General features: G+C 41.0%; 1 protein-coding gene, 1 long non-coding RNA gene and 1 other non-coding gene across 3 annotated transcripts; 2 read left to right on the plus strand and 1 right to left on the minus strand.

Annotated features, from left to right (window-relative positions):
• The first annotated feature begins 258 nt into the window (after positions 1 to 258).
• LOC121808672 lies at positions 259 to 1,575 on the plus strand. Its single transcript, XM_042209270.1, has one exon. The coding sequence runs from the start codon at positions 259 to 261 to the stop codon at positions 1,573 to 1,575; it is 1,317 nt and encodes a 438-aa protein (XP_042065204.1).
• Positions 1,576 to 3,619: 2,044 nt separating this feature from the next.
• Positions 3,620 to 4,390, plus strand: LOC121808115. The gene is made up of 2 exons (XR_006052121.1): positions 3,620 to 3,680; positions 3,769 to 4,390. It is a non-coding gene; the product is annotated as an uncharacterized LOC121808115 (long non-coding RNA).
• Positions 4,391 to 5,861: 1,471 nt separating this feature from the next.
• Positions 5,862 to 5,968, minus strand: LOC121810152. Its single transcript, XR_006052409.1, has one exon. It is a non-coding gene; the product is annotated as a small nucleolar RNA R71 (small nucleolar RNA).
• Positions 5,969 to 17,480: the final 11,512 nt, after the last annotated feature.

Genomic DNA, 17,480 nt, shown 5'->3' on the forward strand with positions numbered 1-17,480 from the left:
CGGCAAGAGGGTGTAGAGGATGTTAACTACATACAAAAAGGGGGCAACAACTACTATAACAACTCCCGCCCCCCTCTAGTGGGTGGGGGTTACAATCATTTTGGGAACAAGGCGCATCCTAATCTGTCGTATGGGAACCCCAACAATTCCCTCCAGCCACCACCGGGGTTCACAGTTTCCCAAGGGATGATCGCTGAGCCGCAGAAGAAAAGTACATAAGATATACTGAGTGCATTCATGTTACAGTCACACAAGAACATGGAGCATACCAATCAAAGGCTGGAGAAGGTTGAGAATGATGTCCACAACATGGCAGTACATATGAAGGGCATAGAGACACAGATGAGTCAGATTGCTCAAGCTGTGAGCAGTCAGCAAAAGCCAGGGCAGTTTCCAGGACAGCCAAATGTGAACCCCAAGGATTGCAAGGCAATCTACTTAAGGAGTGGGACAAGCTATGAGAGTCCTCTTATGCCTGAAATGGAAGCTAAGGAAGTACCCGACGAGAAGGAAGAAGAGGAGATTGAGGTGGAATCGCCTCTTATACAATCTGAGGTTCAACCCGAGGCAATTGTCTCCCCCACGCCGAAAGAGGTTAAAATTCCTTTTCCTCAAGTGGTGCAAAAGAAGAAGTTGGACGAGAAGCTTGTTAAGTTCCTTGAAATCTTCAAGAGAGTGCACCTCAATATTCCTCTTATTGGGGCTCTCCAACAAATGCCCGGCTACCTCAAGTTTTTGAAAGAGATTGTGTCCAAGAAGAAGAGGTTGGTTGATTATGAAACCGTAAACTTGACCGAGAATTGTAGTGCAATCATCCAAGAAAAGATGCCGGCAAAGATGAAAGATCCGGGGAGCTTTAACATTTCTTGTGTGATCGGGAATGACAGGCAAACTAAGGCCTTATGTGACTTGGGGGCAAGCATAAATCTCATGCCTTTAAGCTTCTTCCGGAAGTTGAAGTTTGGTGTCTTGAAGCCAACTACATTTACCCTTCAAATGGCAGATAAATCCGTCAAATACCCGAATGGACTACTTGAGAATGTATTAGTAAGGGTGAATGATTTTATCTTCCCCGTGGATTTTGTTGTTTTGGACATGAAGGAGGATCCAAATGTCCCTCTCATCCTTGGAAGACCATTCCTAGCAACTGGAAAAGCTCTAATTGACGTCACTAAGGGAGAACTCACCCTTAGGCATGGAAACAAGACGGTCATTATCTCCTTGTTGGACAAGATGAAACGTCATGAAGTGGAAGAGTCCAAGAGAGTGGAAGAGGTGCCCTTAAAAGTTGAAGAGTCCAAGATGATACAAACGGCACATGTGAAGGCTAGGGATGATGAGGTTGAGAATCCTTTGGAGGAAATATTTATGCCTGAATGGATGTTTGAAGATGAACATGGATTGGGGGGTAAAAAGATGAAGGTTGCCAAAGTGGAAATTGGAATACGTAAAGAAGGTATTGTTGGGGCCGATGTGAAGCCCACTTGGTGGAAGAAGCGTCTACACAAGCTCTACTTGACTACTAAAGCGAAGAAGGGTCCCGATGACATTATCCGAGTGAGATTGGATCATTAAGTGAAAGCTTGAAGACCGTCGGGCAAACGACGTTAAACAGTTGCGCTATGGGGGAGGCAACCCCTAGTAGGTAAATTTTTTATTTTTGTGTGTTTTGGTGTGTTTTTGTTTGTTCTCGTTTTGGTGTGTTTTTGTGTTTTCTTTGTGTTTTGAGTGGAACAGGGAAATAGGCTTTGATGGGTGAAAAACGACATCAATGCCCGTGGCCAGTGGCGCCTCTTCCTCGGCAGTGAAGGTACATGAGAGATCCACTATCTTTCAAACTTATCCCAGCTTTGCTTGGAATAAGTTTGGGGGGGTGTCTAGTGGATTCCTTCTTTTACCTCTCTCTCTCTTTATTTGATGGTACCGTAATTGATATGATGATTAGTGAAGTTTTCCTTGTGTGTGCTTTGTTAGTTTGTGTTGTTTCTTTTTGTATACTCCCTTGGGTGAAATTGAATGGGAAGTTGGAGACATTTGGAGATGAATTAAGTAGGTTTGTTGGATGAATTGCCTATGATGAGAACTTGCGTAAAATGTTTGTGAAAACTTGTTGATTTAGCTAAGTAACTCGTATTTCCTGCTTGTGATTTGCCTAGAGTGAATTGCTCGTTGCTTTGTCATTTGCCGAAAAATACCATGTGAGAATTGAGCTAATATCTTTTTCCAAAAATGTGTGATTTTTCATCAACTATGTTATATGTTTCTAGAACTTGTTCGCGGTCTTCTTGAGTCTACATAGTGATTATAGAAATAGGAGAGGACGTTAGGCCATCCTTCTTAGCTACTTTTGATATCCAAATTTATGACCTTATTCATAATATTTTTCCCTAGCTAGCCACTTTGAGCCTTTAAAGCCTTTTTCTTTGGAAGCTAAATAAAAAGGGAATATCCATACACTCTTGGTGAATTTTAGTTTATATTTTGTGAAAAGAGTTGGAGAGATAAGATAGAAAGAAAAGTAGCGCGTTTACTTGTGAAAAGTGCATAGACATCTTTGTTTGAATGAAAGAATTGGTTGTGCATAAGAAAAAAAGGGAAATGATGTACAAAAAAAAAGATCTTGAAAAGAAAAAAAATTAAAGGAATTGGGAAGTGAGAAGAAATCTTGACAAAGTCTAGAATTTACTGAGATTCGAATGGTTGGTGGGGTACTAAGTTTGATGTAGTGAAATTGATCACTTTTGCTATAATTGGGTTTAGTCACTTTTTAGCCAAATATTTCATCACCTTACCAAAGAGCCTTACATTACAACCTCTAGTAAAGACCTTTCGGATCCTAAATCTGTAGTCACAACACAGTAGAGGAGAGTCTAGACTTCGAGCAAGCATATGGTAAGCTATACATTTTTGATTGATTTGAGAGGTCCATTTTATACACATACACTTTGAGAGTGAGAGAAAGAAGAAATTTTTTTTATCACACTATATACTTCCGGTGAGGGCAAATTGACAAAGTGGAATACGTGCTAGTAGCTTGAAGCAATGTTCATTTTGGTGTACTAGTTTGCGAAGTTATTGATACATGATGATTCTGTTTTCTTTTACTGAGGCAGTGATGACACTCCAACATGCTTACACGAGTTCACATTTTATGTTTTCTACTTTTTATTTGAGGACAAATAAGTGTTTAAGTTTGGGGGAGTTGATAAACTCGTAGTTTAGCAAGTATTTTGGATGTTTAACGTGAACATTTCAGTGTTTTTGTAGCATACTACTTGAGTTTACATCCATTATCCACTACATAAGTGTTTTGACGAGTTTGTCGAGTGTTTGGAGCCAAAACAGGTGAAAATGACTTGAAAACGAGCTTGAAGGAAGAATCGCCTGACCGGGCGCGCTTCAATGCGCGACTTTCGTATAATAGCCATAACTCTCTCATCCGGACTCCGATGGGGGCGTGCAAGATACTCACGCGAAGCCCTTTCGAAGACGAAGACAATGCTTTTGGAGGATTCCAGAGAAAACGCCCGACCGGGCGATTTTTAATGGGAAAACGCCCGACCGGGCGTTTTGGTCGCGAACTCCAGAAAGTTCACCCGACCGGGCGTTTTGGCGACTTAAAATCGCCCGGTCGGGCGATGTGTTCTGCGAAATTGAAATTGCTATTATTTCCGCCCCGGGTATTGATGCGAAACATATTTCTTATACTTTTCCCCCCTAAACTACACACTTTCCATGTACTTGTAACTCATCAAAGTGTATTTGTAGGGAAGTTTAGGAGAGTTGGAAGCTGGAAGTTCGCAGGTGAAATGGGCAAAGCATGCAGAGATAAGGAATTCGCCCGGTCGGGCGATTCTGAGCTTCAAAAACGCCCGGTCGGGCGTTACGCATGAGGATTCCAGAAAGTTCGCCCGGTCGGGCGATTATTGACGACACAAAACGCCCGGTCGGGCGTTTCCCCACGATACCTCCAGTAGCACTTCGCCCGGCCGGGCGTTTCTACCCTTTGAATTCGCCCGGTCGGGCGTTTCAGTCGCGCAACTGCGATTTGGCAGTTTAGACGGCGGTTGAGGAGTAAAAATAAGCGAAAAAGGAATCAGAGACGGGGGGGAACGATTTTTACAGAGAAAAACAGAGAGAAAGGAGGGGAGGAAGAAGAGAAGGAAGGCATTCCAGCCATTGTTCCGACCATCTATTCCCGATTCCCGACTCCACTCGACGAGAGCAGCACACCTATGGTTTTATTTCTACATTCTACCATATGTAAAGGCTAGGCTCTCTTTGTTGCTCCAAGTTGTAATCTAGGCTTGTATAGTTGTTTTAACACCTTGAATCATACGTTTGATACCAACAATGTGTTTGATAATTAAAATGCTACGTTTTTTGCTAATGATGTAGTGTTGTTAAATCTTAACTATCGTCTCTTTAACATAGCTTAGGATTGATCGTTTGTTGGTATGCTATCGATTTAAAACTGTTCAGGGGATAAATTGATAGTGGATTAGGTAAGTAATCATAGTAGACGACGTTTGTTCCCGCGCATCTACAGGAATTAAATGTCGTTGAAAGTTGGTTCATGGAACAAGTGTTCAGCTGACTGTGAACTATACGTCGTAGACATGTTCAGTGCACGCGATTAGGTTGATAATTTTAATCCCGTCGTATGTTTCGTTGTAAATGGTGTAAAATAACGCAAGCCTAGTGAGCAACTTGAAGTGACTTGTCTTTCTTGATAAAAATCTCATTTCAGTAGTTTAAGTTAGTTAACCATTCAAAAATCAAAACAATATCTTTATATGCTTTGTGTAGTCTTTTTAAGCGTAAGCAATCTCGCCTCCCTGTGGATCGACACTTGAAATACTACTACGATACTGTATTCTTGCAGTAGTGTAGTATTATTAGAGTTAAAACAATTGAACTTGATAATATTTATACTTTGATTAAGAACTCTAAAATATCGCATCAAGTTTTGGCGCCGCTGCCGGGGAAGGCAATAGATTGTTTAACTTCTAGTGTGTTTATTTTTGTGTTATTTTTATTTGATCCTTCTTTTTATTTTGTAGGTACTCATTTCGTTTTCTTTAGAGGTGATAGCTATCTACCACGTCTGGACTTGAAGACGAAGGAGTATATTTTCTAGGTGACATTTTCTTAATTCTAGTTAGGTAGTTAGTTTCACTTAAGCACACACTTTTTATAGGACTTACCCCGAAGTTGTCGAGAGGTCTCGCTTTCGGTAATAGGAAATATAGTGTGTTTGTGCTTGGTGTATTTTCTGTTGCGCAGGTTTTAAAAAAAAAAAGTGAATGCACACGCGATCACAGGGTACACCACCGTTTGGATTACTCTGTTATCAAAGAAGAAGGGTTAGAGGTACTTCAGTTGAGATCTTTCCGGACTATCCGAGTCCAATCAGAAATAACCGGCTTTTTGGTGAAGAAAGGGAGGATAGACAAGAGTCAGACGGTGAATCAATGGCTGAGAACAATGAGATTCCACCACCTGTGGTGAGGTTTGGCGACACTCTGAGATCGGGAATTGAGTACCCAGGGGAGTGTGCCTACGCAAATGACAACGTCAACATACCACCTCACTACATCAGTTTGGTGAATGGAGGAAATCTTTTTCATGGACGGGATGATGAAGATCCGGTGAGCCACCTCAACGCGTTGTACGAATTGACGAACTCTCATCGACCCCCGAATGTGGACCATCATCAGATTAAAAGGACCTTATTCCCTTTCTCACTGAGGGATAAAGCACGGGCGTGGTATGATTCTATTCCGGGATACAACATAGCCACATTCCAAGAGTTGAAGATGTTGTTCCTCTTGGAATATAACTCTCCGATGAAGATTGAGAAGTTGAGAGAGGAGATCACTACCTTCCGACAGAAATATGATGAGTCTTTTGCGGAAGCGTGGAAGAGGTTCACTGAATTGCTTAGGAAATGCCCGAGCCATGGTCTTGCTCCAGGGCATGAGCTCCTCAAGTTCTACAAAGGTCTCAACAGTGAAGGCACGGGATTGGTGACCGCAGGTTCGAATGGGAACCTAGATGATCTAACTCACGATGAGGTGAGGGCTTTGTTTCAAAGGCTGGCCAACAATCAACGGAATTGGCACAATCCAAGGCGAGGGGCTGATAGAGCAGGAGATACATTTGGTGCTACAAAGGATGCGGAAAGAGTGACCGCAATTGAGGCTCAACTGGCGGACATTAGCACTCAAATGTCGTCGATGACAAAGGCAGTTAAATCTCTACAACTGACTCCTTAACCCCAAGCTGTGACGGTGATGAGATGTGGGTTGTGCCAAGGCGGGCATCATACTGATCAGTGCCCAAGTCTTCAAGGACCACCCGTGGAGGATGTGAACTACATTGGCAACAATCGCCAAGGGTTCAATCAAGGCAACCAATACAACAGTCAGCAAAATTGGAGGCCTCAACAAACGGGATGGAATCAGGCTGGTCCTAGCAACAACTCGGGCAACCAATGGAGGAACAACACTCAACCGCCGGGTTATGAGAAGAAGCCAACCGTCGAGGATCAGTTAGGACAGATTCTCTCTTTTATGACTAAGAGTCAAAAGGAGAACGAGAATTTCAAGGAAAGGACGGTGGAAAAGTTTGGGCAGATGGAGGCGACAATGAGGAATCTTGAGACGCAGATTGGGCAGCTGGCCACAGCATCACACACGAGGATTCCTAATACCATCCCGAGTAATACCGTACCTAACCCGAGAGGCAACGAACAGTGTAAAGCAGTGGTCTTGAGAAGTGGTCGTGAGTTGGATTCGACACCATCAATGGACGGCCAAGGTACTTCCGGCATCTCACACGCAGGGGCGGATGAGATGTTAGGCTTGCATTCCTCGCACGCAGGGGCGGACGAGGCATGTAAGGGAAGTCCCGCGTTGGTGCAGGGTGCCCAACATGGTCAAGAACAGGCTGCGTCCGGCAGCAAGGAACATGGTGTAGAATCCGAGGTAAGTGAAAGGATTTCAGCAGAAGAGAAAGGAAAGAAGAGTGTAGAGATGGAATCGAAGAGACAGATGATGACAAGTCCAGCACTAGATCCGAAAAGCAAGTTCAACTTCCCTGATCACATTCCTCCTCCACCATATCCTTCCAAGAGGAAGAAGAGGGTCCCTAAAGAGAAAAGCTTTGAGTGGATGATGAACGTGATCCGTAAAGTGAATGTGGATGTATCATTGGTGGACCTCTTCACTAATTTCCCCAAGTTCTCCAAGTTCTTCAAGGACATGATGGCAAACAAGGAGAAACTTCAAGACGAGGGAATAGTGGCTTTGAGCATGAATTGCTCACAACTGATTTCGGGAATGATGCCCATGAAGAAGAGGGATCCGGGAAGTTGTGTGATTCCTTGTGAGATAGGCAACACAATTTTCACCAAATGTCTATTGGATCAAGGATCGGGGATCTCACTGATGGCGTTGAAAACAGCACGTGCCATTGGACTGGAGAACAGAATGGAGCCCATCGACATTGCTCTACAATTGGCTGATCACTCCATTGTGAAGCCCACTGGAATAGTAGAGGATGTCTTGGTCAAGGTAGACAAATTTGTCATCCCCGTGGATTTCATAGTCTTGGACATGCCCGAGGACAAAGAGGTACCAATTCTGTTTGGTAGACCATTTCTCGCCACGGGAGATGTGTTGCTTGGAGCAAAGGACAACTCAGTCACGTTCAGAATTAATGGTGAGCAAGTGACCATTAATGTTGAGAAAGCGATGAAGCATCCTAGTGATGCAAAAGCGTGTTTTAGAGTTGATGTCCTCGACAAGTGCATTTTTGACAAGATGTGTTGCTCGGCAAGAATAGAAGGAAGCGTGTATGATAAAGGAAGTTTGGAGAGAGACTATGGTGCGACACTTAAAGTCGATTTTGATGAAATAGAAGATTCTCAAGTTGATGAACCAAGTCTCGAGAATGAATGTGTGGTGGATACTTTCACGGCAGATGTGAAACCTTCAATCGAAGTACCACCAAAGCTAGAATTGAAGCCACTCCCGACAAATCTGAAATACGCATTCCTTGGTGAGGGTGAATCTTTACCGGTTGTGATATCGGCGATGTTGAATGATGAAGAAGAATTGAAGTTGATAGAGCTACTGAAGTCACACAAGAAGGCTCTAGGATGGTCCATTGCTGACATCAAAGGGATTAGCCCTGCAATTTGTATGCATAAAATTTTGATGGAAGATGGAGCTAAACCGGTAAGAGAAAGACAAAGAAGGTTGAACCCACTTATGCAAGAAGTGGTGGAAAAAGAGGTGAAAAAATTGTTGAAATTTGGGATGATCTATCCCATTTCCGATAGTGAGTGGGTCAGCCCGGTGCAATGTGTACCGAAGAAAGGAGGAATAACTGTGACCGTCAATGAAGAGAATGAAGTCTTAGCAACTCGATTGGTAAACTCATGGAGAGTTTGCATGGACTATAGAAGATTGAACAAGGCGACAAGAAAAGATCACTTTCCGCTGCCATTTCTCGATCAGTTGCTAGATAGAATTGCGGGTTATTCTCATTATTGCTTCTTGGATGGATACTCGGGGTATAATCAGATTGCAATTGCCCCGGAAGATCAAGAAAAGACGACATTCACATGTCCTATTGGTACGTATGCCTTCCGCCGGATGCCTTTTGGGTTGTGCAATGCACCGGCTACATTCCAACGTTGCATGATGGCAATTTTTTCCGATATGAATAAAGACATTATGGAGATCTTCATGGATGATTTCTCCGTCTTTGGATCCTCATTTGATCTTTGCTTAGAAAATTTGAGACGGGTCTTACAAAGATGTGAAGAATCGAATCTCGTGCTCAATTGGGAAAAATGTCAATTCATGGTCAAAGAGGGCATAGTGTTGGGACACAAGGTGTCGGAGTTGGGGTTGGAGATGGATAAGGCGAAGATTGATGTGATCTCAAAGTTACCTCCCCCAACGAATGTGAAGGGCATCCGTAGTTTCCTTGGTCATGCGGGATTCTACCGACGGTTTATAAAAGATTTTTCAAAGATTGCAAAGCCACTTTGCAACTTGCTTGAAAAGGATGCCAAGTTCGTCTTTGATGGGAAATGCCTTGAGGCATTTGAATTGTTGAAGAAAAAGCTAGTTGAAGCTCCTATTATTATCACACCCGATTGGTCAAAGCCGTTTGAGTTGATGTGTGATGCTTCGGACTATGCTGTGGGGGCCGTTCTAGGCCAAAGGAGAGACAGGGTCCTACACGCCGTCTACTATGCTAGCAAAGTACTCAATGAAGCTCAACTGAATTACACCACGACAGAGAAGGAAATGTTAGCAGTTGTGTATGCTTTCGAGAAGTTTCGTGCTTACTTACTTGGCACGAAAGTGGTAGTGTTCACGGACCATTCAGCTATCAAATATTTGATGAATAAGAAAGATGCAAAGCCTCGGTTGGTAAGATGGATCATCTTACTACAAGAGTTTGATGTTGAGATTAAAGACAAAAAGGGGACCGAGAACTTGGTAGCTGATCATCTCTCTAGACTAGAGGGATTGGAAGAGACGGAAGATGAAAGAAAGAAAAGGATAAATGAGAAATTTCCCGACGAGCAAGTGTTGCAAGTGGAGGCTCGGGAAACATATGTGCCGTGGTTTGCCAATTTGGCAAACTACCTTGTTACGGGCATTATACCAGAAGGGTTGTCATCTAACCAAAAGAAGAAGTTTTTGAGTGACACCCGCACATATGTTTGGGAAGATCCGTTTCTCTTCCGGATTTGTAGTGATGGAGTGATTCGAAGGTGCGTTGGAGAGCATGAGCACCTTCAGATTTTGTCTGCATGCCATGATTCGGTGTATGGCGGCCACTTTGGAGCACGACGAACTGCTTTTAAAGTGCTTCAGTCCGGATTCTTTTGGCCATCTATCTTCAAGGATGCAAAAGCTTATGTAGAGAGATGTGACAGTTGCCAAAGAACCGGCAATATCTCGTGGAGAAATGAAATGCCGATGAATAACATTCACGAGGTAGAACTCTTTGATGTTTGGGGAATAGACTTCATGGGACCGTTTCCCAAGTCTAATGGGCAGCAATACATCCTTGTAGCTGTCGACTACGTTTCTAAGTGGGTAGAGGCAGTGGCCTCAGCAACCAATGATGCCAAAGTGGTGTTGAAGTTTATCAAGAACCACATCTTTAACTGCTTTGAGACACCACGAGCCATTATCAGTGATGGAGGAACTCATTTTTGTAACAAATTGTTCGAAAACCTCCTAGGGAAGTATGGTGTCCAACATAAGGTTGCTACCCCTTATCATCCCCAAACGAGTGGCCAAGTTGAAGTCTCCAATCGAGAAATAAAGAGGGTGCTTGAGAAAGTTGTGAAGCCGTCTCGAAAGGATTGGGCTCAAAAGTTAAATGATGCTTTGTGGGCATATCGAACGGCTTATAAGACCCCGATTGGAACTTCGCCATACAAGTTGGTCTTTGGAAAAGCTTGTCATTTGCCAGTAGAACTGGAGCATAGAGCTTATTGGGCTTTGCAAAAGCTCAACTTGGACTATGATGCTGCAGCCGAGAAGAGAATGTTTGACATGAATGAAATGGACGAGTTTAGGCTTCATGCTTATGAGAGCGTTGATCTCTACAAGGAGCGGGCTAAGAAGATACATGATGCAGCCATTAAGCCTCGTCATTTCCATGAAGGACAACTGGTCCTTTTATACAATTCTCGGCTCAAACTGTTTCCGGGCAAGCTCAAGTCAAGATGGTGGGGTCCTTATGTGGTGCACAAGGTGTACCCCTATGGTGCTGTGGACATTCGAGATCAGAAGAGTGATTCTATTTGGAAGGTGAATGGCCAACGCTTGAAGGCTTATGTTGGAGTTGAAAGTGGCATGGAGGCAAGAGAAGTGGCTTCTCTGGTGGAGCCAAAAGTGTAGATCAAGGATGAAGAAAGTCGAGCCAACGACTATAAACAAAGGCGCTGATTGGGAGGTAACCCAAGTTTTTATTTTTCTTTTATTTTTGTTTTCTTATGTTGGAGGTTTTGTTTACTCAATTCTTTCATCTAACATTTATTTTGAATTGAGTGTTTCTTTTTGTAGGTTTTGTTTCTTTTTGTAGGAGCAACATGGAGATGTGACATTTGTTGGAGCTTAAGAGGAAGCACACCCACAAAGAGATATACACCCACCCTCCCACCCGAATGCACTATGGACTTCATGCCAAGTTTGGGGGAGTTATCTTTCCCTTTACTTTATAATTGTTCTTCTATGCATGCATTGAGGACAATGACGCATTCAAGTTTGGGGGGGTTGTCAATGATTTTTATGCTTGATGCATGTTTATTGGGTGTATTATTTGATAAAGGTGTTTTGAATCAATGTATTTGACGGGTGCATGCTTTATCTTCGGCTTTCTGGTTGGGAATTCGTGCTTGATTTTACTTGATCTTTGAAGCCTAGGATGAATGGAATGGGTGCATGAATCTATTTGAAAAAGCATGTCGTGATTACATCCGATTTCTTGAGTTGAGGAGAGTGTGAAAATCGCATGACTTGTGGAAATTATGTTGGATTGATTTGCTTTATCGAGTGAAGTGCTTGCGTTCGTTTGTGTTAACGATTTGGGAGGATAAGGCACTAGGATGAACTCTATGGCCAAATGATCACATGCCTAGTCCATCAAATGATCCCCTAGATGCCACCTTGAGCTTAATTACCTATTCTTTGTGTAAACACTTAGCCAAACACTTAGCTACTTAAATAAGCCTAATTTTAGCCTCATCAATAGACCTTGCTACTATTTGGGTGCTAAATACAAGTTGAGCTTTGTGGTTTGAGTTTGAGTGTGGGTGGTGAATTGTAAAGAGTAGACATTTCTAGACTTGATAGAAGGTGAAAAGAATGAAGTTCTAAGAAGAGAAAAAAAAAAAAAAAAGACGACCTCCAAATTCGCAAAAGTCGAGGTCTTTACAAAAACAGAAAAAGAAAAAAAAAAGAATAAGTTGATGAAATAAAGATAGAGCTTCTATGTTTGTTTGTGTAATCTCGTCTGGAATAGATCTCAAGTTTGGGGGAGTGTGGGTTTGGTTGTAATTTTTCGTTGGTTAATCTTTGGAAGGAAGTTGTAGGAGGGAAGATTTTGGCACTCAAATGTGTAGCCTTTGAGCTCACTATCCATATTGATCCTACCTCGTCCCTAGCCCCATTACAACCTTGAAACAAGACCTTTGACCTTATCGTTGATGCTTGTGGATGTTGTGTAAATAACTTGGTAGAGTTAAAGAAGTTCGGTTTGAAATCCGTGTGTCTATGTGATTAGTAGTGCTTGATGAGTCGATGATGATGGTTTGAGTTGTTTGATCGCATGCTTGGACTTATTTTGAAGTGCACCTTAACTTGACGTTCTAGGAGGATGAGTGATTGTTCTTGAGAGTGGGAAATCTCGATTGGAAATGTTGGGGGTTTGGATTTTGTCACTCACGTCCCTACATGTTTCTTGTTGATGAAAATCTTTTTGCAGGTTAGCTTTGGTTGAGTTTATGTGTTAAAAATGTACCTTGCTCGGGGCGAGCAAGAGCTTAAGTTTGGGGGTATTTGATGCGAAGCATATTTCTTATACTTTTCCCCCCTAAACTACACACTTTCCATGTACTTGTAACTCATCAAAGTGTATTTGTAGGGAAGTTTAGGAGAGTTGGAAGCTGGAAGTTCGCAGGTGAAAGGGCAAAGCATGCAGAGATAAGGAATTCGCCCGGTCGGGCGATTCTGAGCTTCAAAAACGCCCGGTCGGGCGTTACGCATGAGGATTCTAGAAAGTTCGCCCGGTCGGGCGATTATTGACGACACAAAAAGCCCGGTCGGGCGTTTCCCCACGATACCTCCAGTAGCACTTCGCCCGGTCGGGCGTTTCTACCCTTTGAATTCGCCCGGTCGGGCGTTTCAGTCGCGCAACTGCGATTTGGCAGTTTAGACGGCGGTTGAGGAGTAAAAATAAGCGAAAAAGGAATCAGAGACGGGGGGAAACGATTTTTACAGAGAAAAACAGAGAGAAAGGAGGAGAGGAAGAAGAGAAGGAAGGCATTCCAGCCATTGTTCCGACCATCTATTCCCGATTCCCGACTCCACTCGACGAGAGCAGCACACCTATGGTTTTATTTCTACATTCTACCATGTGTAAAGGCTAGGCTCTCTTTGTTGCTTCAAGTTGTAATCTAGGCTTGTATAGTTGTTTTAACACCTTGAATCATACGTTTGATACCAACAATGTGTTTGATAATTAAAATGCTACGTTTTTGGCTAATGATGTAGTGTTGTTAAATCTTAACTATCGTCTCTTTAACATAGCTTAGGATTGATCGTTTGTTGGTATGCTATCGATTTAAAACTGTTCAGGGGATAAATTGATAGTGGATTAGGTAAGTAATCATAGTAGACGACGTTTGTTCCCGCGCATCTGCAGGAATTAAATGTCGTTGAAAGTTGGTTCATGGAACAAGTGTTCAGCTGACTGTGAACTATACGTCGTAGACATGTTCAGTGCACGCGATTAGGTTGATAATTTTAATCCCGTCGTATGTTTCGTTGTAAATGGTGTAAAATAACGCAAGCCTAGTGAGCAACTTGAAGTGACTTGTCTTTCTTGTTAAAAATCTCATTTCAGTAGTTTAAGTTAGTTAACCATTCAAAAATCAAAACAATATCTTTATATGCTTTGTGTAGTCTTTTTAAGCGTAAGCAATCTCGTCTCCCTGTGGATCGACACTTGAAATACTACTACGATACTGTATTCTTGCAGTAGTGTAGTATTATTAGAGTTAAAACAATTGAACTTGATAATCTTTATACTTTGATTAAGAACTCTAAAATATCGCATCAGGTATAAAAAGAGACCTAGGTTTTCGACCTCAACATAACATACACGCCCCATAGCAGCTTTTGAAGGTTTGGAGAGTGGAATTGAGAGGAAAGGTGTCCCAATCCTCAACAAGATTGAAGACGAAGACGAATTTCCGTTCACTCTTGGGAGTATTTTCATTGGTTTTCATGTTTTATTCAATGACTATGGTTTATTCTTATGTTTTTGAGTTGAATATGAGTAGCTAAATCATTTGTAGAGTTTTGGTGAGGACTACAATGAACACTTGTGATTAATTCAATAGCTTTTGATTACCTATGCTCTTGTGATTATTTTGCTTCATTCTTGTGCCTTTCAATTCAATTGCCTAGCTAACAATTGGATATATTGACATAGTTTTGAGTAATCGAGAGATACCTAATTAAGATTGATAAAAGAATGAACAACACCTAGATAATTTGCATTCGAGAGAAGAAATTCTAGAGTGAGGGCTTGAATCTTTTGTGTGTAGGAGTTAATTGTGAAGTATTAGAAGGAGACTTCAATATTAATAGTTAATCAACGGGTTGAGTGCACTCGAGAGGGGGCTTAGCCTAGAATAGCGATTGTCCTACTAATCCTAGAGACTTCAACGGGTAATCAAAGTTGTTGAGTTGTTTACATTGTGGGTATTGTAGTCGGATCCAAAGCTCCACCTCGTTCTCTTATTTGGAACTTTATCTTTTGTCTTTTGTTTTACTTTGTTTATGTTTAATAGTTAAATATCAAAACCAAACATTTGCTTTGTCTAAATAGTAGTTGAAATCGGTTCGTGGTACTTGAGTTTACATAATTTGTCTCTGTGGGATACGATACTCTTGCTTACTTTGTGCTACACTAGCCCCGTACACTTGCGGGAATTTCTTGTATTAAAATAAGTTGAGTCAAACATTCTTTTAAATATAAGTATATTTCATTGTAGTATTCACCTAAATGAGTACATTATATCTGTTGCTGGACAATGGAATTTTTTTGGTTGTAATGGTAATGTTCATTTGCTAGATTTATTCAAGTTCGCGCAGTACTTGATTAAAATTGTACATTATTGTAGGGAATAGTGTGCATTATTCATTTGTGTATTATTTGCTGTCATTAGTAGATTATTGTAGGTAGTTGTGTACAAATATTTTTGTTGTTTAATTTTCAGTTGTGCATTATTTCCTGCCATATGTACATTGTTGTAGGGAGTGGTGTACATTATGTTTTTTTGTATATGCATCGGTTTTATACAACGTCAGTGGTTGAGATAATGTAATATTCATTGGTGCATTATTTGTTTCCTTTTGAACATTATATAGTTAATATTGTGCATTATATAATATACATGTAATACATTATTGATTTTTGGACAGCAGTGAAGCAGCCGAGGGTGGACATTGACGAAGCGGTGTATGGAGCAAGTTTAATTTAGTCCCCAAGGGTTTAGCAATCCTGTGGGCTAGGGTGTACTATGGAGTAAGTAACACAACCGTCGGCAAAGTCCACGAGTTCCAGTCATACCTCTAGGGTTTAGATATCATCAACGTTAGGGAGTAGTTGTAACTAATAGACATTATGTAAAAATATTTCCGTGTAATGTATTTTATTGACCCAGTAATGGACGATATGTGTCCTGTAATGGATATGTTTCAGAGACGTTTTTGTTCTGATTTTATGAGTAGTTTTATCTTATTAACATAATGTGAAAATATTTCAGTGTAATGGATTTTATTTACTCAGTAATGGACGATTTGTGTCCTATAATGTATATGTGCATGAGACGCTTTTGTTCTGATTTGTATTAGTAGTTTTAAAAAATGAAATTTAATTCATGTTGTGGTGCTATAACCTAGCCCATGGGTTGCTAAACCCAAGGGGAATAATTCAAACTCTCTGTCCTTTGTGATGGTTCCGTTTGTGAATGGGTACCACAACCTAGCCCCATGGATTGCTAAACCCAAAGGGCAATAATTCAATTTCCTTTCAACATTATTCTCTCCAATCTGTACATTATTCACTGATTCGTGCACATTATTAGATACTATTGGTACATTATTTGTTGTACCAAATCTTAAACACATTAAAAAATAAAATTGAATTCTTGTGGTGGTGCTATAACCTAGCCACATGGGTTGCTAAACTCAAAGGGGAATGATTCAAACTCTCTTCCCTTTGTGATGGTTCCGTTTGTGAGTGGGTACTACAACCTAGCCCCATAGATTCTTAAACCCAAAGGGCATGAATTCAATTTCCTTTCAACATTATTCTCTTCAATCTGTACATTATTCACTGATTCGTGCACATTATTAGATACTATTGGTACATTATTTGTTGTACCAAATCTTAAACGCATTAAAAAATAAAATTGAATTCTTGTGGTGGTGCTATAACCTAGCCCCATGGGTTGCTAAACCCAAGGGGAATGATTCAAACTCTCTTCCCTTTGTGACGGTTCCGTTTGTGAGTGGGTACTACAACCTAGCCCCATAGATTGCTAAACCCAAAGGGCATGAATTCAATTTCCTTTCAACATTATTCTCTTCAATCTGTGCATTATTCAATGATCCGTGCACATTATTAGATACCGTTGGTACATTATTTGCTGTAACAAATCTTAATGTGAAAATATTTCAGTGTAATGAATTTTATTTACTCAGTAATGGACGATTTGTGTCCTATAATGTATATGTGTATGAGACGCTTTTGTTCTGATTGTATGAGTAGTTTTAAAAAATGAAATTTAATTAATGTTGTGGTGCTATAACCTAGCCCATGGGTTGCTAAACCCAAGGGGAATAATTCAAACTCTCTGCCCTTTGTGATGGTTCTGTTTATGAGTGGGTACCACAACCTAGCCCCATGGATTGCTAAACCCAAAGGGCAAGAATTCAATTTCCTTTCAACATTATTCTCTCCAATCTGTACATTATTCAATGTTTCGTGCGCATTATTAGATACTATTGGTACATTATTTGTTGTACCAAATCTTAAACACATTAAAAAATAAAATTGAATTCTTGTGGTGGTGCTATAACCGAGCCCAATGGGTTGCTAAACCCAAGGGGAATGATTCAAACTCTCTTCCCTTTGTGATGGTTCCGTTTGTGAGTGAGTATTGCAACCTAGCCCCATAGATTGCTAAACCCAAAGGGCATGATGAATTCAATTTCATTTCAACATTATTCTCTTCAATCTGTACATTATTCACTGATTCGTGCACATTATTAGATACTATTGGTACATTATTTGTTGTACCAAATCTTAAACGCATTAAAAAATAAAATTGAATTCTTGTGGTGGTGCTATAACCTAGCCCCATGGGTTGGTAAACCCAAGGGGATTGATTCAGACTATCTTCCCTTTGTGATGGTTCAGTTTGTGAGTGAGTACTACAACCTAGCCTCATAGATTGCTAAACCCAAAGGGCATGAATTCAATTTACTTTCAACATTATTCTCTTCAATCTGTGCATTATTCAATGATTCATGCACATTATTATATACTTTTGGTTCATTATTTGCTGTAATACAATGAAAAATTAACTAAATTACTTTCTTATTGTTAAAAAAAATGAAACCAATCGAGGAATACTTCCAGAATTC

This window comes from Salvia splendens, chromosome 6 (genome assembly GCF_004379255.2).
Source record: "Salvia splendens isolate huo1 chromosome 6, SspV2, whole genome shotgun sequence".
NCBI classification, from domain to species: Eukaryota; Viridiplantae; Streptophyta; class Magnoliopsida; order Lamiales; family Lamiaceae; genus Salvia; species Salvia splendens.

Excerpts from the sequence above, each read along its gene's own strand:
- LOC121808672 (XM_042209270.1), top strand. The coding sequence starts at position 259 with ATGGAGCATACCAATCAAAGGCTGGAGAAGGTTGAGAATGATGTCCAC.